The 21213-nt window shown below is 50.2% G+C and overlaps 1 protein-coding gene across 2 annotated transcripts in view; it reads left to right on the top strand.

Annotated features, from left to right (window-relative positions):
- Nucleotides 1–21213, top strand: part of BTAF1 (B-TFIID TATA-box binding protein associated factor 1) — a 984515-nt gene that overhangs the window by 102679 nt on the left and 860623 nt on the right. For both annotated transcript variants that reach the window (XM_078643429.1, XM_078643428.1), the window contains exon 4: nucleotides 5603–5749. In XM_078643429.1, coding sequence (XP_078499555.1) covers nucleotides 5603–5749 — 147 coding nt within the window. The remainder of the gene's footprint in view (nucleotides 1–5602; nucleotides 5750–21213) is intronic.

The raw sequence follows: 21213 nt of genomic DNA, 5'->3' as shown, positions 1-21213 counted from the left end.
AGAAGTGCAGTCAGAGGTACAACATTTACTTAGAGTGCTCACCCTAATAATAAAGGCTTTCAATTAATGAACCATAAATACAAGTTTGAACAGCATATACATATGGACAAAAATATTACCATAACTGCAGCCAGTGTCCTGGGCCCCTTCCCTGATCCATAATGTGGTACTACAAACTGGCACACAAAGGGTTTGTGCTTCAGGGGGTTGGGCCTACTTGTCCCAAGGACAAAATACACATAACTTGTTGCCCTTGACCCCAAACAATATGTCCTGGGCATCGGGCTATAGGAATTCCACATCCCTGTAAATTACTTCCTCACTATAACGTCCTTGTAACCTTTGTTTTTTTTCTTTTCAATGAAGATCTATCTATCTGTCTGTCTGTCTATCTATCTTTCATCCACCTTAGCTATTTCTTAGAAAGTTTCAGGGTGACCCATCAAGTGGCAGACGAGGGGAACAAAGTGGGGTTCTTAAAACGTGAAATCAAAATAGAGCTCTGTGATTGGTCTAGAGGCATGTTTTTTCCGTGAGCGAGCGCTCTTATTGGCTGGCTATTGGAGTATTAGAAATTAAATGATGGCCATCACTGTTTACTGTGAAAAACTTGAGGTGTTGTGGAAATTAAGTAAAACCGCTATATAAGGGGGTAGCAGAAGGGCGGGCTGGTTTAGGAGTAGGAATGGTATTGTGGTGCTTGTTTTTAGAGGAAACTAAGCAAGAATTAAGTAGTGGGATGAGTATGTAGTTAATTCTTTAAAAAATATGATCTTGTGGGAGTCTCGCTGGATTGTATACAAGAAAAAACGGGTAACGAAAATCTGGATATTTTCAGTTAAAATGCAAATGTCATTATAAACGTACGCTCTTTTGAGACGTTCGCAAGCATAACCCAGCTAACACTACCCCCTCGCAGTGGGCATGGGGAACTGTGCACCGGTCTCTCTCTCTCTCTCTCTCTCTCTCTCTCTCTCTCTCTCTCTCTCTCTCTCTCTCTCTCTCTCTCTCTCTCTCTCTCTCTCTCTCTCTCTCTCTCTCTCTCTCTCTCTCCTCTCTCTCTCTCTCTCTCTCTCTCTCTCTCTCTCTCTCTCTCTCTCTCTCGAGAGAGAGAGAGAGAGAGAGAGAGAGAGAGAGAGATATGACAGCATCATGGATCTCTCGCGAGTCATCAAGAAGAAAAAAATAAAGGGTAACATAGTACTAACAGCAAACGTAATGAAAGTATTGGATACTTCTGAAAATAACTTTTTTAGATCACTTTTTTGAACTGTATTGTTTCTCTTTTACAGTTTTAGCTTTTTCCATCTTTTTAACTCCTACTGCTTAGGTGGGCATTATCAAGCTTATCCTGTGCAGCCCTGCTTGCTTCAGAATAAAAAAATATTTGTTTTCATATGCAACAAGGACTTAAGCAGGGTTGTTATCTGCTTGGGTGAGTACCTGGGCAGGCCCAGTGTCCCTAGGTTGAAAGGATGTGTACGGTCTGAGGAGTTATCAAGCTCTGCTGCACAGGCTAACTCAGCAAGGTGTTGAGAATGCATAGCCCTCAAATGTTGCCACATCCCAGTGGTACTTATGCTGTATTGCTTGTTCCTGCTGCCATATTGCTTGTTCCTGCTGCCACTGTTGAACTCCTTTTTGCCTATTTAACATATGACATACTTAGGCTATACATTTTCTTTCTCTAGGCCTCATTTTAAAAAATTGACACACCAAGGACTCCTTGGGTGGCTGAGTTGCTGCAATAGGAGTAGGATTCTCATCTGAGGATGACAGAAAATCAGCAATGTCAGATAGCTAGACATAAAGGTCTAAACCACAGCAAAACCCAATAGTCCAAGTAACTAAAGACATCCATATGAACCCTTCCTAATCCTTCCATGGGATGTCTTTCCTCTCCTGGGCGTCTTGTAGACGTCTTGCGAGCATCTAGCAAGAGCGTGAAAATAGAGCACTTGTTTTATATCTGAAATTCAATAAATAACATTTCTAATGTCTTTATTCAGAACTACAAAAAAACACTTAATTCCAAATGTACGATCTCGCAAATGTACGATCTCGCAAGTGTATCGCAAGGGCTGGGCAGGTAGTACAGCCCCTCGTAATCCACGCAGGGGATTGTGTGTTTGACTCTTGCAATCGTCTTGCGAGATTCGTAAGTTTGTAATCAAAATTAATAAAATATACATACTGTACTGACTTCATTATTAAACATTAGCATTCAATGATAACTGACCAGATGAGAGAGAACTTTGTACAACAGATTAGAATAAAATTTCTAACTCTACACCATGGATACTCACAAACATTTTCTTGGGGGTCGCAAAGTTTGGTCTTTGGTGTGACCGAGGGCTGCACTGATGCCTACGGGTGAGAAGGGGTGTAATTGGGTGCAGGAGAAGTGAAGTGTGGCATTGTTGTCAGCGTGTAGGGGGGGTGGGAGGCAAGAATATTTCAAAATTCATGTTTAAAAGCCATAACTTTAAAAAGTACTTCTGCATGCTCTGCTATAATTTGATTTACCAAGGTGAAATGGTTCTACAGGTTCATGAAATAGTCTTTTCAAAATGCAAAACGTGTATCCTATTTTTTTTACATGTTTGCTGTCTTTAAACAATGAAGGTGTTCCTAAAGTTAAAGGCCTAGGTACTTCCTTTTAACTGCAGTTAACCTTTGAATAGGGGTGGATGGGGGTGGAAAAGCTATGCTGGTGATGCTTGACCTCTCTGCTGCCTTCGACACCGTCCCCCACGACCGCCTCCTATCTAGACTCTGGGAGGTGGGTCTAAGGGGGACGGTGTTTAGTTGGTTTAGGTCGTTTCTCTCCAACCGCCAGCAAACTATCTGGGCCCCACCTTTCTCTGCCGCCTTTGGTGGTCGGAGTGCCGCAGGGCTCGATTTTGAGCCCTTCGCTCTTCAACATTTATATGACCCCTTGGGCGGCACTCGCGGAGGATTTTGGGGCCCAGATAGTGTTGTATGCCGACCACACGCAACTCCTGTTCACCTGCGACAGGGGCCAGGACTTTGACGGAGCGTCTATTCGGGGCTGCCTTGGGGCTGTGTTCGACTGGTTCAGTCGTCACAGCCTCAAATGTAACTCCGATAAGTCCGAAGTGCTCTTCTTCGGTGGCCCCGCAGACCCCAGATGGAAAGAGTGGTGGCCTTCCGCCATGTTCCCCCCTGACAGCGACTCTGGGGCTGCAAAAAACCTGGGCATTCAGATCGACAACTGCCTTTCCTTCAGGGCCCAGGTTTCGGGCCTGGCCGGCAGATGCTTTGCGATCCTGAAGATGCTGAGGAAGTTCTTGCCGCTCCTATCCTTGGAGCATAGAAAGACCACAGTGCAGGCTCTGATTGGCTCGCGCCTGGTCTATTCCAATGTTCTGTACCTAGGACTTCCGGAATATCTTTTATCGCGTCTCCAGGTGGTGCAGAACTCTGTGGCCCATGCCATCTTTGGCCTCACTAGGAGAGCCAGGGCCAGTGAGCTCCTCAGAACCCTTCACTGGCTGCCCATAAAGAAGCGGATCACTTTCAAGGCCCTGACCATCGCCTTCAAGGCCTTTCATGGCATAGGTGCCCGCTATCTCCAGAAATGGATCAGTTTCTATCTTCCCTCTAGATCCCTGCGCTCTTCAACCCAGGCCAGGGCAGTCACGCCTTTGGTCCGTCGGGCACGCTGTGGGGGGCGCTCTTTCAAACATCTTGCCCCCCCGCTGTGGAACGACCTTCCTCTCTCTCTCTCAGATCTAGCCCTAATCTGCTGGCCTTCAGGAAAGATCTGAAGAACCTGCTTTTCACGCAATAAGACCGCCCCCTCTTAGCCTCGCTCTGTTCACTCGCCCTTTTCCTTTCTCTCCACTCTGGACCTGTGAGGCTCCGACAGCGCCGGGACACTCCTTGGAGTAGCCGTGCGCTATAGAAGCACCCCCTATAACCTAACATAACAATAAGGGCTTGAAGTATATATATTTTTTTAATATTAGTGCTGAGTCAAGTAAACAGCCCAGTGCTGCCACTGATCAGGGGGCCGCATGTAAAGGTCAGGAGGGGCGCATTGTGAGTATCACTGCTCTACCCTCTCTCGAATCTCCAGCGAGCCACCCATGAGCCTCCTAGTGTGGTCACACACCTTAAAAATGTATGTACATAGTGAAAACAAATAGGTTACAGTATAAAAAAAGCAGATCAGTGTCTTTGAAATATAGAAATAATGTTTATGTAAAGATATATGCAAAGACTATGAAAACTATGCTGGGAATATTTCTGAATATGTTGGGTACAACAACTAAGAAGATGAACATTCCCAGCGCAAACATTGCTGGAGGAGTTAGTTTCTATGTATTTATAAACAGATTTTTTTTTAATTTACTTTCACTGAAAAACCAAAGGTCAAAATAACGCAGGTGTAATAAAAATGTGTTTTTGATTTAACAAAAAAAAGTGAATTTGCTGAAAAACCCAAGGTTGAGGTAACATTATATTTGAGTGACTTTCCCAGTGACACGTAGTTTTAAACTAATTCAACAGTTTTAGTTTGCAGTACTGACTTATTACGTCACATAACATCACTCATGATGTGTTCTATGACATCACTCATGACATCACTAATGACACCATTGTTCAGTGTCGACCAATGGCCGACAGACGAACTGGGGAGGGTGTACGTGTGTTAGTCATTGGCTGACACCCGCACTTGTAGGGTTAAACTTTACCAATGCAGTATGGCTGATTGCTGTCAGAATGGTATGGTAAAGATTAAGAAAAAAAAAGTACTGTGCAACAGCAAAAAGAAACTGACCCTCCTATTAGCTCTTTGCAGCCGCCAGCCTTTAGGGGGAAACACATTGACAAAGCTAATACATCAGCAATCTCCTTTGACGGACAAGAACCTATTTGATTTGCCTGTGCTTGCTTTGTGAATCTTGCCAATACGAATTTAAAGTCAATGCTATGCAGAAGAAAACACTACCATGCCTTCATATATTTCTCATATTACTGGAAAGACTGAAGTGATTATATTTAGGATTCCTGTATATGTGAGCTGTAAATGAGCATTCCTGAAATGAGTACACAGCAATGTTTATGAACTTGAGCTGTTTTGAGAATCTCTTTATTAACAAAGCAGGTGTAGTTACATTGATGCTATGTTCATTACCTCTTACTGGGAAGGACATTCAGTAGACCACAACCCTAGTTGAGCATTTGCAACGTGTCCACACCTTCAATAGTTGGTGCAAAGGATAATTTGGATTCTACTGTAAGCAATAATGCCATTCTTCCCAAATTATAGCTAGTTATTCGCAATCCGATTTTATGTACATTGTCCCTGTACACTTTTCTCCACACTGCTTCAACTGAACTGATGCTTTACGAGTAAACTGGTACTTATTTATTACTTAGGTTAGATTATTTTTAAATGCACTGCTCTTAAGCACATATTTTAACTAACCAGGAGGTAAGTTTCATCGTTTCAAGTGGCAGACTGTGTGGGAGAGGATGTCTTAGGCAGGGTATGTGCAAGTTATAATTACTCTAGTAACTGCTCATCTGACTGTCTGCATTATATTTGAAAACATTTTGTTTTGTCCAATAGAACCTGGCTCAGAAAATTCTTTGGATGATTCACTTTCCACCGATCGCCTAAGCTTTAGCAGGTTTGACATATCTCGACTGTTAAAACATGGGGCTTCTCTTCTTGGATCTGCTGGTGCGGAATTTGAAGTTCCAGAAGATAAATCTGGTAAGTGCTAAATAAAAAAAGAGGTTTTTATCAATAATTGCGGCATTTACGCTGATGTGTGCCACGAAATTTAATGCAATGTACATATTTTGAGGTCGAGCCTGAGCCAGCGCGCATGAGCTGCTCTGCGAGACTTGTTGTCCTGGAGTACGGAGGAGAAGCCACACCCCCTCCCCCACTTTTTTTCATTGGCTTGCCTCTTTGACCTTCGTAAATTCTGGCTTCTGATTCCTTAGTAGGCTTGTTAGTCCCTCATTAGTACCACCTTGTCTTCAAGTGTAACCTCCCATGGAGACTTGCCCCTTTACTTTGGCTGTCACATGGTACGTGTTTTTAAGTCTCTGAGCACTCTTTTCTTTAACGAGTTTCTCTACGTGCAGGCACGATGTGCGCTGCTTCAGCTGGTTTTGCATTTGGAGTAACGCTGCTAACGCTGTCATTACGCAGAGCTTGATAATTCTAACAGTGCTGGTAACAGGAGTGAAGTAGCGCATGTTGGGATTATAATACATTTTGCATTATTATGCCTGTGCTGTTTCACGTGCTGTAAATAAGCAACATCTCCGGGTGTAATAACGGTAAAGAACGTGTTAAAATCGGTATGATAAATCCACCTTCCGTCTTTTATTCCAAAAGAATTCATAATTCCAGTTATTTCTTTTACCCTTGCAGTACAGGCGACCCTGATGATAGTAATCCCAGGTCGGGAAATAATGGAAATGATTACGGGTCACTCGTAATAAAGGCCTACGTGTAAACAATGTTTGCTCTCTGCGGTTTGTATAGTTGAAAGACCATCCTTGTGCGGTCGTTTCACTGACAAGGTATGGTTGTGGGTGTTTATCGCTTGAAATTCATAAACTGAGCCCGCGGGTGCAGGCCAAACTCATTCTCTGCATACATTTCCTAACTTTCTCTTGCTGTCCGATATACTTTTCCTTTTTCTACAGATATATTTTTCACTTTTTGGACTTGTACTTTCCTGCTCGCACAAGGCAGTGCGGGGTCTGGCACTGGGAAAAAATCCGCAATGTTCGTAAAGCCTTTTCCCTTGAATTTGCTACAGAGAAGGAAGTCTAATTAATCCATTTACTGTTTACTGGCAGAGTAACGGGCCTCTCCCTTTAAAAAAAAAAAAAAAAAAAAAAAAGTAGCACTCCGAGGGATGGGTTCCCCTCCATCTTTAGTAGCTTACCGGGGGACATGCGCATGCCCCTACCCCAAAAAGATAATCTCACTGGGCCCTGAGCCACCCCAGGGTTTTTTTTTTAAATCGCAGAGGTTTAGCGGATCCTCTGCACGTTCGAATACGTTTAAAAATACAACATTTGGCCCCATGCGGGGTCCTTCTGGGACCCCACAACCTAGACGGTCCAGGTATTCCTACCCTGCCCCTTTGTATTTTTTTTTTACTTTTTTTTTTTAATAACTTTATTTGTGACTTTATCAAGACAGGCAGACAACATTACAGTACCTCTAGATGTATCGCCCACTGCCCCCACCAATATCCAACAAACATATTCAAGATTCAAAACCTAAGGCCCCAGCCTGTATATTCGATATTCCACGGACAATTACCCAGGACAGAAATGAAGTACCTGCCCCGATCTATGTATGCCTGTGGTGCTGTGGCCAACAATAAATGGGTCTACCCCCAAACCGCTCCTATCGGACCACCCCTCCTCCCCTGCCCCACCTAACCCAACTCCCCCCTGCCCCACCCCAAAGCCCCGGAACCGGTGTGCCACGCGCCATAAAGCAAGGAAAAAAGAAAAATACCATGGATTATCCCTCTTGCGACCCCTCCGCAGGAGTCTGAGCCTCTGTGAGTCTAAGCAGTCGCAGGTACTTAGGGCAAGTCACTTCATTAAATTCTTGCGACAGCAATGCGAGGAGCGGGCGCCATATCTCCTGGAAGGAGGTTGTCGAGGCCGTGAGGGTGGCTTGTATGCGCTCCATGCCAACAACATACCACAACCTATGCAACCACCCTGTATGCGATGGCCTGGTGTTGGAGCCCCAGAGAGATAAAATGTGATGTACAGCTGCACCCAGGGCGATCCCCATTTGTTTCCCCCGTACAGATTTAAGTGGGAAGGTGAGTGCATTAGGTAAGCCCAGGAGAGTGTAGGCAGGGAATCGAGGAATCTCTGTTTCAAAGTAAGTATCTACATCCGTAAGGACTCCATCCCAGAACCCCTGCACCTCCCTGCACTCCCAAAGTAGGTGAGTCAAAGTGCCGATTTCCCCAAACCCCCTCCAACACTCAGAGCTGCGAGCTAGGTTAATTTGGTGTAAAAAACGCGCCGGCGTCCGATGCCAATAGGTGCCCACATTGACCGCGGCTTCCCTGCTCCCTAATTTCCGTGCTGTATGGTGAGCCCTGTGATAAATCTATTGCTATTCCGTTGGTGAAAGACTACGGCCCAGTTCGTCTTCCCATCGGCGTTGGCCCGCCGACCTCTCCTGCCGTGCCGGGGGGAGCAGCATGAGGTACAGTTCAGAGATAATTTTACGATCTGAGTGCTTGGAAAGGAGCCATTTCTCGAAGGTTGTTAGTTTACGGCTAACCCTGGGGCACACATCTGGATGGATTAGCCAGTGGCGGAGCTGAAAGTATTGAAATCGTTTGGGGTCTTTAATTCCATACCAGTCTGGCAGAGCCGAAAAGGGAATGAAGGCCTGAAGGTGAAAAAGGTGACCCGCAGATCTGCAAGGCGAGTCTCGCCACTGAGGGGAGGGAAGTCCGGGTTATCAAAAAGAGGAGTGAGAGGTGAGGGGAAGGTCGTGAGATTTCTCCGCAAAGCGACCGAATCCCACACCTTCAACACTGAACGAGTTATCGGAAATTTCTGTATGTACGAGGAGCGGTCAGTTGGTTTTAAAAAGGGAATCTTCCACAGGGAGAGGCATGCCATGGCCCTATCCTGAAAAAGCCGGATTCTGGTCTGCTTCATTCTACTAAATAACGGAGCTGGGCAGCTTTGTAATAAGTCAACAAGTGGGGGGATCCCAAGACCACCCTCCTCTGTGGGATGGAAAGCTAAGTCGCGGCGGAGTCTCGGTCGTTTCCTGCCCCAGAAAAAAAGCTGAATCTCAGACTGTAGCGTGCGAAAGTAGCGTAGGGGAGGCGTCACCGGAATAGTTTGAAAAACATCCAGTATTTTAGGCAGTATAGACATTTTAACAGCGTCAACCCTGCCCATCCACGATAAAGGGTACGTTCTCCAGCGACGCGGTTGTCACCTGAAGGGTGAGTGCCGTGTAGTTGCGGGTGAGCGTAGAGTGAGTGGACGGCGTTAATGTGATGCCAAGGTAGGGGATTTCACACTGCACCCTCAAGCCCCCCATCCTCTGAAAGGCATCTGCAGGGGCGCCCTCATGGTGGCCGAGGGGCAAAAGCATAGACTTCCCCACATTAACTTTGAATCCTGATACTCTGCCAAATTCTTCAAGCTCCCCCAGAAAAGCAGGAACAGACCGCTGGGGGGAGGTGAGCGTCGCCAAGATATCGTCGGCGTATAAGCTAAATGTATGTTGTTCCCCCCCCGAAGGGGATGCCAGGAATGTGAGGGTTGTCCCGGATGCGCTGCGCTAAGGGTTCGACGTACAACACAAAGAGCAGGGGGATAGGGGACACTCCTGTCCTGTGCCCAGTCGAATCTCAAAAGGTTTGGAGCACAGTCCGGTAACCCGGATCGTCGCCCTAGGTCTATTATAACTACTCGCCACCCAGGCCCAGAAGCGCTCTCTCACCCCGAAATGGGCTAATACGTTATCTAAGAGCCCCCAGTCCACGCGATCGAAAGCTTTCTCGGCATCGATCGAAAGCAGAGAAGCGTCTAGTCCTACATAATGGGCCTTGTCGATTAGATGCAGGATTCTTTTGGTATTGTCACTGCTTTGTCTGTTAGGGACAAAACCCGACTGGTCAGGCTCGATTTATACCTGGGAGGAGCGGGCCCAATCTCTCTGCTAAAACCCCTGTGAATAATTTCAAATCGAAGTTCAAAAGGGAGATCGGCCTATATGCCGTGCATTGGGTGAGAAACTTCCCGGGCTTAGGAAGGACAACGACTTCAGCGTTCAACATGTCCGCCGCAATCGAACCCGGCCCCCTAAAGGAATTGAACAAGCGGGTCAACACAGGCGGCAAGATTTAGCAAAAGGTCTTGTGTAAGCCCACCGTGAACCCGTCTGGGCCAGGAGATTTCAACTGTTTGAGGCGCGCTATCGCACAGATCACCTCGTCCACCCTGATGGAAGCGTCCAGCGCCGCAGCCCCAGAAGCATAAAGAGCTGTGACTGCTGCACGGCCAAGATAGTCCTCCCGTGCTCTGTCCACAGTGGGGTCCCTGCTGTACAAAGACCTCCGTGATCTGTTCATCCCCTTCGACCCTCGTCCTGTCGGGGGTATGGACCGCCGCCACCCTGGAGCGCTCTGCCCTTCTCCGCAACTTGCTAGCAAGGAGTCTCCCGGTCTTGTCTCCGCCTATATAATAGGAGTGCTTGAGCCGGTCGAGGTCTAAACTTGCCAACTGAGCTCTGGCTGTTTCGAGTTGTCTCCACATACGCGGGGCCCCCGTCCTGCTGTGGACCCGCTAGAGTTCCAGCACCTTGGCGGTCAGCTCCTCCCGTTTTTCTTTACATAAAGTTGTCGGCTGCAGAGAGCGCAATGAGCTCAACTCGCACCACCGCTTTCAGGGCGCCCCAAAGTGTCGACAACGGAGTGTCCCCAGTGTCGTTAGACTCTAAGTAATCTGGGCATTTCCGCACTTGTCGGCAAGCGTCCGGCCGCTGCAACAGAGACTCCCGTAGACACCACTTCCCCCTTCTTTGATTCGCCGAGCGCCAGTCGATAGTCAGCGTAATCGCATCGTGATCTAACAGTGCCGCGGGGATGATGTCCACAGATCTGACCAGGGAATTGAGTACAGATGACCCTATGAAGTGGTCCAGGCGAGCATAGGTACGGTGGACATGGGAGTTAAAGGAGTACTGAGTGCTGTGGGATGGGCAGCCCTTCAGATATCCACCAGCCCCCTATCTCGGAGCCAATTCACCCCATCCCTGGAAAGAGCCCCAGTAGCCCCCTGCCTATGCCCCGACCTGTCTCTGTCCGGGTCATGACGATATTGAGACCCCACCCCCCAATAAGACCAGCCTGTCTTGATGCCGGAGAGTATCTGAGAGGGAGTCGACGAGAAATGGCTCCTGTCCAGAGTTAGGGGCATAGATGGAATCAATAACTAAGGAAGCATCCCCAACCCAAAACCTGTATACCAACAGCCTGCCTTTCACCTCTGCCACCTTATCCCCAACCCTCCCCTGAAAGTGTCGGAGAAGGAGTATAGCTACCCCCCTCGCTTATCCGGTCCGGATAAATAAAGTTGCTGAGGAAAGGCTCGGGATCGCATTCTATGCCAATCCTTAGGCAGTAAGTGTGTCTCCTGTAGTAGACAAATAGAGGCCTCAGAGTGTTCTAAGCAGCTCAAGATCGCCCGCCTCTTAATTGGATTATTCATCCCCTCTACATTAAGTGATACAACATGTGTCATCAGACAGAATTAGGGTCTAGTGCTAGTGTAGAAGGTTGCCTGGCAGGGAAAGTGTTGGAAAACGAGGCAGTATCTGTGAGGCCTGCACAAATAACATGACACATTTGTCCTTCACTGGGAACCAAACACCCTAGGGCAGCGCCTGACTCTCAGAGGGTAGCGTTGCAGAGCAGTCTGAGGCTTACTCAAGGGAGGTGGTGTGGGCTAGTAATCGCCATTTGCAGGTGGGCAAAAATAATACTCAATAATTGATTGTCCAGTCTGTACTTTGCTTTATAAAAGTAAGAGTATATTTATTACACACACACACCACTCAATACTATGCACCAATTTACAAATATACATAAGCTGATGGAATTACTTTGTGACATTGCATAACATCTCCACCCCCCCTGCGGGAGGGGTGGGGTCTAGTACCACCACTCCCATGTATGCACATCATCTTGCCCCCAATGCAGTGAATTGGTCTTAACCTGGAGCGAGGGCCCTGCGCACTGGCGCCATCCCAATTTGAGACCCCCCCCCCATTACCTCCACAAGCATTAAACAGGCTACACCTGCCTTAGTGACACATGACCCTGACTGAGCATCTCCTACCGACCATACAGTATTCACCTCTTCATCTTAAGGGCTAACAGTCTGGGGTCTTCACCTAAGCGCAGCAGCAAGAATACATGTTTAGGCACACTTTAGAATGACAGTACTCAGCACATTTGGAAATAATTAGAATGCATTGCAATTACAGCCCCTAAAGGCATCACAGATAAAATCACAGGTTTAAGTATCTACAGTCAGACACCCTAGCAGGAATGTCTAGCCACTCAAATCTATTTTTCATAAGGCACCACCTTGCACCAGCACCTCACATTAACCAGGTGATAGTCAGTCCCTCTACAAAAAATAACCATTAATAATCGCAGTTCAGTGCAATTACTCCTCTTCACCTCCAGGGGATGCCTTTCTAGACATCCTCCATCTCAGCCCTTCACTCCTTGATGCAATTGTCAAAACACCCTCAGCTGAAGAACAAAAGTTCCAGCCCAGAGAGTGTTAACTGCCAGTTGAGCCCTGGAGGGGTTATTCTTCTCAAATCCCCAGGACACCTAGGGTGACTCATCATCTTTGCGCTGGGGGAGACTGTGTAGCTCCTGCAGCTCCCCCGGCACCTTTACACTCGTGTAGGGGTGACCCTGCCCTCCTGGGGCCCCCACAGGCAAAGAACACGCTGTTAGCCCTTGCAGGCCGGTCCTGGCCTGCAAGGCATTATGGGCTGGGCCGCATATTAGATGAGCGGCTCTCCCACTGCTCCGGGGAGAGCCGCGCTGGCGCTTCGCCGCTTTTCCTGGCCTCATTGGGGGGGGGCCCGGTCCCACCCGGACCCCCCAGGGATGCACCTACGACTTGGGGAGCCCACCCCGGCGGCTCCTCTTCTTTTCTGGGGCCCGGTCCCACCCGGGCCCCTCGCACCACCGACGGTCTTTCCTGGGGGCCCGGGACCCCCGCGATCCTCCTTTGTTGGAGGGCAGCCTGGGGAGCCCACCCCCAGATGCCCCCGCCGGCTCCCCACGCGGCCAGCACTCTTCCGTGCTGCTGCGGGAGCCGGCCGATCCCTTCTGTTCTCGTCTGCCCGCTCCGGCGGCAGACACGAAGACCAGCGCGGCTCCCGCTGGCCTCGGGGGAGTGATGCAGCACTCCCCCCTCCTTCCTTCTGACATAGGGGCCCGGGGATGGGGTCCCGGGCCCCCGGACTCGCACGGGGGGGGGGCGCGACGGCGCTCCCCCTCACCCAGGCGCCTCGGGGCCCGGGGATGGGGTCCCGGGCCCCTCCTCTCCTCTTCTTTGCGGGGGGGGGGGCGCGACGGCGCCTCCCGCCCCCGCCTCCTCACACGGGGCCCGGAGTTGGGCTCCCGGGTCCCTCTTCCCGCACCGCTTCAGGGGGGGCGCGACGGCGCTCCCCGGCGCAGGTTTCGGCGGAGGCCAGGGTGGGCTCCTGGCACCCCGGGGGGCATCTTCACGGGGGGCGCGACGGCGCACCCTGGTTTTACTTCTTGGCGGGGGCAGCCCCCGGGACCTGACCCACCCCGGGGGCATGATTGCGACCGGCGGCGGAGCCCCACGCGCTTCGTCGTCGGTCCAAGGCGGGGTCAAAGGTAGTCTACCTTCTCGGGGGCATATCTCGGCCCCCTGGAGTCCGATTTGCCCCATTTTCGCGTCTTCTCGCTCCTGGTGGCGTCCCCCAGCCCCTAGGAGCACTCTCCTCCGTCCTCCGGGTCTCCAAGAGGGTGCATTCTGCAGGGAGCGGTTTTCACGGGCTCCCTGCGCCTCTCTTCTCCCTGCGCAGAGGCCCTCTCTTCTGCGCCACAATCCTGGGCTCTTCTTCTGGCGCTGTTAGGGGCCTGGGGAGCAGTCAGGGGTTTCCTCCTTCCAACTGCCCATTGCACCAGGCTCCAGCACCTTTCGCCTCCGCAGACCACACCCCAGAGAGAGCTTCTCTTCCTGTGCAAGTACTTTTTAAAAGTTGAGTAGGGGGCTGGCAGGAAGTCTGTGTGTCCTATCACACAGCGACACATCACTTCCCTGCCCCCTCCCTCCTTCTTGTGCAGCCTCTGGGTAGTTCAAAATGGAGTCGTCCAGTGTCTCTGGCCACATGGCCTCTGAAACCCAACTCCTTCCCCCTTGACTGCCTTCTCTCCTGGGTGCAAACTGGTGCCTGGCACCCAGCGACAGCAGTTGATGGATTGGCTTTAGCTCCACCTATCTCTTCTCCTTGGAGGGATGATCTTGCTCTGGGAAGAAAGGTCATTAATCTAACCTGCCATGGCCAGACCCCAGCCAGGGACTCAGAGAAATATGACATTTCTGGACGACCCAAAAGCAGTACAAATATGACTTTGCAGAATACTCATTTTCACATCTACTACACTGGACATTTGTGCATGTCTGGAATCTATAGGCTTTGTGGAAGTCATTTTAGCCATGGGTCCCACATCCCCATAGGGAAATAATGAAGTAAAAACACAGTAAAACACACTGACTTTCCCTGGCATGTTCCTTCCCAGGGTATAAAGCCTACTCCATGTCATCACCCAATTCTGCATAAGCTGGCCACGCCATTCACTCTGTAGCTGCTCCTACACGTGTGCACACGCATGTACACCCGTGTCTGCATGTAACCAGCACAGTGTCCCATACTCCAGCTGCTGCGCAGCGGCCTAGTCAAGCCAGGCGGACACCAGTAAAATCTCCATGCAGTCTCCTTCATTATGAGTCCACTGTGGGTGAGTCCCAGATTATGAGGCTCCCCCACAGTAAAAGCTCAACAATTAGGTGCTCAAAAAGCGAAAAATCCGGGCAGCCCATAGTGTCAGAACCACCTTCTAACAGAAAGAAACTGCGAGATGCACCCTTGGGGGACTCTACGATGCAAAGGCTCCATGGTACTCATTGTCCAACACCCTCCCCAGGGCGGGGGGGAGGTTCCACCCTCCCCACCACCCTCTCCACCCCAACCCTGCCCCACCCTCCCTTCCACCCTGACCCCCCCCCGACACAACCCCCAGCCCCCCATCCTCCCTAACCCCCAACAGAGCTGCCCCAACCCAACACCATGATCGAACGCCATAAGACCAACAACCTGGAGCTCCCTCCCTCCCTCCTCCCTAACCCCAACAAAGCAACCAAACCCATCACCATTGTCCAACGTCTGGACTCCACAAGAACTGGCATTCAGAATGTAGGAAGAATGAGGGTCAACGTGGATTCACGGCATCCCCACTCCATCCCCCCCCCCCCCCCCCCCCCCCCGGCCAGCTAGATCTTCATGCTGAATTCACCCCTGTTACTGTGGTAGAGTCACTCGACAGGGGAGGTATCACGCTTCACCACCTCTAAAGCTGCCTCTCTTTCTTGAGTCGACGTCAGATTGTCCGGTTTCATGGCTGTTCTAGGACGCCGCCGGCGTCCCACCGTCTGCCAGCCGTCCCGCGATGGTCGTTGTGATGGAGTGGGGGAGACCTCGCGGCTACGTCGTTCGATTCCCAGCAGTGCGCAAGTTTCCTGAAGGGATCGCAGCTGCTGTAGTTTGCCATTCCATTTAAAATTGATGCAAAAGGGGTGCCCCCAGGAGTATGGCACCCCTTTATCCCTCAGGAAGGATGTCACGTCCCTGAAGGCTTTCCGCTTTTGTAAAGTAATGGATGCGAGGGCCTGGTAAAGGGCTACAGGATGATCCCGATATTTGAGAGACTGTTTCTTCCTGGCTTCCTTCAGAATGTGTTCCTTTAGTACAAAGTCCGGGAGGAAAGCCAGACTGTCCAGAGGAGGGGCCGGCGCTCGCCTGTCCAGACCTACACGGTGCGCCCGATCAATGCGCATTTCAAAGTCTGCCTCCTCACCTAAGATGTCCCTGAAGAGGCCTTGGAGGTAGCCCACCATGTCCGACCCCTCTTCTCTGGACGGAATGCCCCGGACGCAAATGTTGCGCCGGGACCGGTTCTCCAGGTCCTCGGCGTATGCCTGAAGGTCTAGATGTTGATCTTTCAGGCGGATGATCTCCTGCTGCAAGACCTCTATTTCCTCGCTGCTGGAACGTGTGTTCTCTTCGACAGCAACGACACGCTCCCCGAGACCATCAACGTCCCGGTGGATTTCTCTGATCTCACCCGCGATATCTTGCTTTAGTGACCAAAAGTCCTCTCTGAGGGTGGTAAACAGTGACTCGAGGAACTCTCTCGTAACCGGGCTCTCAGCGGGCGCCAGGGCCTGCGCTGACCACGATGTCGTCGGGGATGCCCCCTCATCCGCACCTGTGGAGGGTGGTTTGGTGAACATGTCCTTGAGGGATTGCTCCCCCTTCCTCCTGGTATTAGCCATGGCCCCGCCCGTGCCTCTGAGGGTAAAAAGCGCCTAGGCCTCTCTGCCGGGTCTCCTCTTGAGGGTGACGGACACCCTAGTGCAATTGAGATTGAAATCGGGCCCCGGATCAGTTCTGTGGCCCTGCCAAAGATGGGTCAGTCGCTGCGCCAAGCTGACACAAAGGGGGTGCCCTTCAGCGGACCGTTACAGCCAAAGCAGACAGGCCCCGCTCAACCCCGCCGTGGAACCGCCGACCGCTGGCACTCCCACTCCTCGGCCGTGAAGGGCGCTGCATCTGTCTCTCCGGGCCCGCTCTATCAACTCTCAGGCAGGCAAGGGCTGACCTGTCAGACCCCAGGCACGGGAGGGCTGACCGACCCCGCGGGGAAGCAGGGCCCACGCCACGCCAAATAGCAGGGGGGCCCCGGCCTAGGATCAGGGCAGCCCGGAGTCTCCCGCGCTGTCCCATTTAGCTGCTAAGGCGTCTCTGCTGGACCCAGATCTTGCCGTGCTTAAATCCCAACCAGCTTTGTTTTGGGAGCCGGGCCCAGTCCCACAGCAGCCTCCGCCGATCTCTCCTCACTTCTGGTCTTCAGTCATGGGGCGGATAGGGCCAGGCGTCTCGGCGTCAGGTCCCGCTCCGCCGCTATCAGGGCTCTCCTGCAGCCCCGCTCGCCTCCGCGAGGGCCGCCACACTCCACCCTCCGCTTTCACCCTGCTGACGCCTCCGGAGCGAAGTGCTGGGCCCAGCGCCCGCCGGCTTCCAAGGGGCACGTCTGGGCCACCAGCCAGGCCCGGTTCAGTAGGCCCAGACCGCGAGTCTTGAGTTTCGCGACCCTGGCAGCAGGCCTCTTCCCTGCCGCCCGCCGTGCTCCGGGGCCGCCACAACTCCTCTCCTCAGCCGCTCCAAGAGTCCGATGGCTCTTGGCCGTCAGCAGTCGGCCGCGCCGGCTCGCCTCCGCAGTAGGCCCCACTTCAGGATCCGGCACACCTCCACCGGCTCCCAGCTCAGGCCGCCGCCATTTCACGGCAGCCGGCAATGATCCACCGCTTCTGCGTCCCAAACGACCCGGGAGCCCCGGGACCGCCACCAGCACCTGCCCCCTGGTCCTGCGCAGCCCCCCCGACTCTGTTTTCTGCTAAACCTGGGTGTTAGAGCGCAAAAGAGGCCGGCATAGGGAGCGCAGAGCGGGGAGCCTCGATGGTTTGCAACCACCTAGGTCGCCATCTTGGCCACGCCCCTTTAAAAACTTTTTATAAACTTTTCTTCAGGACTCTGGACTTAATCCCGAGTCCTAAGATGGCGGCTACCAATCTGATCTCAGCAGGAGATCTATTGGATCTGCGGAGGCTCCACGTCCCCGATATACAAAGTATTTGTGCATTAATTGCGCCCAAAACTACTGAATGGATTTATACCCAGACACACACAGCACTCATTCTGGACCAAGATTTAATGTTCTGTTAAATTTGACTTAAATCCGCTCAGCGGTTTAGGCTCTAGCAGTGTATAAAGTTACTATGGAAAAACGAATGGGGAAAACACGTTCTGGGAATCCCCTTTTTGCTTCAGCCCCCGCTTGACGTATTACTCTGAAACTTCCAATGCGCAGACAAGTCAAAAAGTAGCACTTTGTTTGCCAAGTTTTGTTGAGATTCGTCAAACAGCGCCAAAGTTATGAGCAGCACAAACTAAAAAAACATTTCCTATGGAAACCCGATCCTATCAAGAACTACCCATTGGCAACTGCCACTGGGTATTGTAAATACCCGACTCACCTATAAACAAGGCTAAATCCTTTTTGATGAAACGTGTAAATGCAGACACTTTGAATAAATAAACTTTGCTACCTCATAGAATTGGGCTTCATCCTTCTTTTTCATTGGTGTGATATGTATTTATATATTAGTGTTTTTTCTTTAAAGAGCTGCAGTGCTACCACGCCTCTAGATGTACATTGCACATAGGCACTGACTGTTCGTTTTCTTCTGTCATTGAGTTTGAATGTGCAGAGTAGGCTTTGAGTTTCACTGTGTTCCCCATGTTTTAATCAGCTCTTTTTGTTGTTCTTTCTTCACAACTCGTTCCCAGCTGCTACTATGATATTAGTGATATACATTTAAGTCTCAGTCGAGCAGCACCTGGACCTAGCATCAGGGGCCAAAGAGACTCATTCACGTGGCTGCATCTCGAAGAATGAGCATTGATTGTGGAAAGATCACTTTTAGTACTGTCCTTGATGCCATGCTAAGTACTTATAGACCAGTCACCATCAGGTCTGCAATATGTGCTTGTCACACGACAACAATGGTGCAGGAATCCTGACCTGCCTAGCATTAACACTACAATAAAACCCTTTGCTATTGGAGGGAGCATTGGTGGGCATATAGCATGCAGCAAAAAGATATCTTGGGTATCCTGATATCTTCAAGGGAGAAGCCACCTTTGGTGCTCACGAGAAGTAGCTTGCACCATTAAGCATCACCCTTGCACAGACACTACTAAGCCTACAGCCCAGGAGATGGCCCCAAGCTTGAAGCTCGGCCTGCAAATAAACTGTGAATACAATCCAGCAAAAGCCTAAGGCAACTTCTTGTGGTGAATTAGAGCACCCCCCCTAAGGGAGTAGGGTGTTGAGTCTGAGCATATTGGGAGGGATAAGACCGTAGAAGGACCATCACCCTCCGGAGACCCATCAGTCTCACACAAGCCATACAAGAGTGGCAAGTTTCCCACCAAAGGAGGCCACAACCAATCTTTGGCTCAAACGCCGAAGCAGTCATGGCCTCCGAAACCATATAAAACATACACTGCACATTCTGTGCTGAGATTTCATTGGCTCCGAAGCATCCCACTCTGCCCACCACTTCTTCTGCTGCAAAAGGAACGACAGCTGCAAAGCATCTGTCGGTGTCCAAACAACCATTGATGTCGAAGAGTCACTTAACACTGAAACTGGACTCTGCCCTGAGACAGCATCACTCACGGGTGAAAACTGACACTAAGCCACGCATGCCTCAACCATCCCCATCTGAAAAGGATGCCTAGGCTCCTATCTATGAGCAGCTCCAGCATGCACTGGACGCTAGGCAACAGTTCCTCTTCATTGATCGGCTCACAGATAAGATTTCAACCAGAGTGCCTCCTCTATTAGATCTTCTAGTAAATTAAGGAAGAGACTGGTCCAAAGCCTTTGATGCAAGATGTTCCTAGTTTAAAAAAAACAAAAAAACACAGGGGCAGTGTGCTTAGATTTATACTTGTTCCAGGCACTCCACCATTGTTACCTATGTCAGACTCCCGGCCAGGGTGTGGCGCCGCGGCCAGGGCGACTGACGCTGGAATCTGGGGACCACGGTTCGATCCCCGGCTCCGGCGGCAGGTTAGCCCAGCACCATGTGACTCTGGGCAATAGCTCGCTTAATCTCCCCGACGGCCCCCCAGCGCCTAGAGACCCTTACGGGTGATTGTGCGCTTTACAAATGTTGACTTTACTTTACTTTATTGTATTCCACCTCCTTACAGAACAGCCCCTATGGGCCATTTGATGCTCACAACCAATCAGTGTGGTAGGGACCAACTGATGATCCATAGGAGGATTATAATGTATATCCACCAGGAGATCCGAATCTAGATCATTACCATGTTTGACCCTCCCCTCCAGACGATAAAGCCTCATACCATTAGGTCATTCAGCGTGCTTGCTCCTATCGTAGGCCAGATGTGCATGTGGTTCAGGAAGACTACCACTTCATGATTTAAACACTCCACGTCTGAGAGGTCCGTCTAGTTCGTACCACTGCTAAAAGGGCTGTTCAATAGCTACCCCACAGGTATAAATAAGTTTAAACCATCCCACACTGATCCCACATGTATCAAGAGGCAAGTTCAACTAGACTACCTCATTCTACAATATGCCCACAAATGTGCCTGTGCCCAAGCCACAGGTGATGTTCTTACTTCTGACCAGGAGAGTAAAAGTAGATGCGACGGGCAAGAGGGTTGCAGTAGGAGCAACTACTCACTGGTGTATCGCAAACTTAGCACTCTTATCCAAATATGACTCTGCACACTTGGGAAGGATGGAAGGTCTCCTCAAACATCTCCCTGAGCAATTCACAAAAGGGAGGAAGAAATGATGTCTGAAGGCAAAGTGATTTCCAATATGAACATATGGTGTGCATTGGACGCTGCTGGCACCACCGCTAGAGGCACGAACAGAAGAATGCTGAAGCACCACAACGCCTCACTTTGTATCTCAAGTTTTAAACCTAAGGTTCAACAACTTCTCATCAACCTGCCATTCGACAGAGAACATTGCTTTGGCCCACAGGTTCATGAGATGTTAGAAATAAATTCGAAAAGACATAGAGAATGTAAAGTCAATTGGTGCTCTTTCCGAAATACCAGTCCAATGGTGGGTCAAGCCCACATCCCTGAGGAAGGCGACTCCTATCTGAGGCAACAGCAGTTCTATCAACATCAGGCCATCAACGTGTGTAATATAGAGACAATTGCAAAGGACTAGGCAGGAGTGGTGCATATCCCCTACTAAACAATGACAGTCCATGAATCCCCCAGATCATATATCCCCTGTCTTGGGTAAACTAACCATTAACTCCTCCAATGGCTACAAATTTCCTCTGAGAAATGGGTGCTAGGCATTATACTGCACAGTTTTTGCCTCAAACCATGGCACTTCTCTCAACAACTCCCCAACCCCTCACACTCACAAGCTCCGTACCGAACACATATTTCTCCAAGTAAAGGTGCGTTCACTTCTACAAAAGGGGGCCATAGAGCCTTTATCCCCAAACACACAAGAACATAATCTTATTTTCATAAGTTTAAATTCAACCACAGTGTGAAATTGGTAATAAGACTTATAGGCATTTGTGGTTGTTTATGCAAATGTTAGTCTTTCACAGTAGTGGCGCATGGATATTAGAAGCTTTTAAACCTGTGGCTGGTTGGGGCCACATGGTACCCAATGCTAGATTTGTCATTGTACAACTTCAGGAACACCAACCTGGATGAAGCAAGGAGCCTTG

Source organism: Lissotriton helveticus, chromosome 5_1, assembly GCF_964261635.1.
Source record: "Lissotriton helveticus chromosome 5_1, aLisHel1.1, whole genome shotgun sequence".
NCBI classification, from domain to species: Eukaryota; Metazoa; Chordata; class Amphibia; order Caudata; family Salamandridae; genus Lissotriton; species Lissotriton helveticus.
This window is presented reverse-complemented; position numbering and strand designations above follow the sequence as displayed.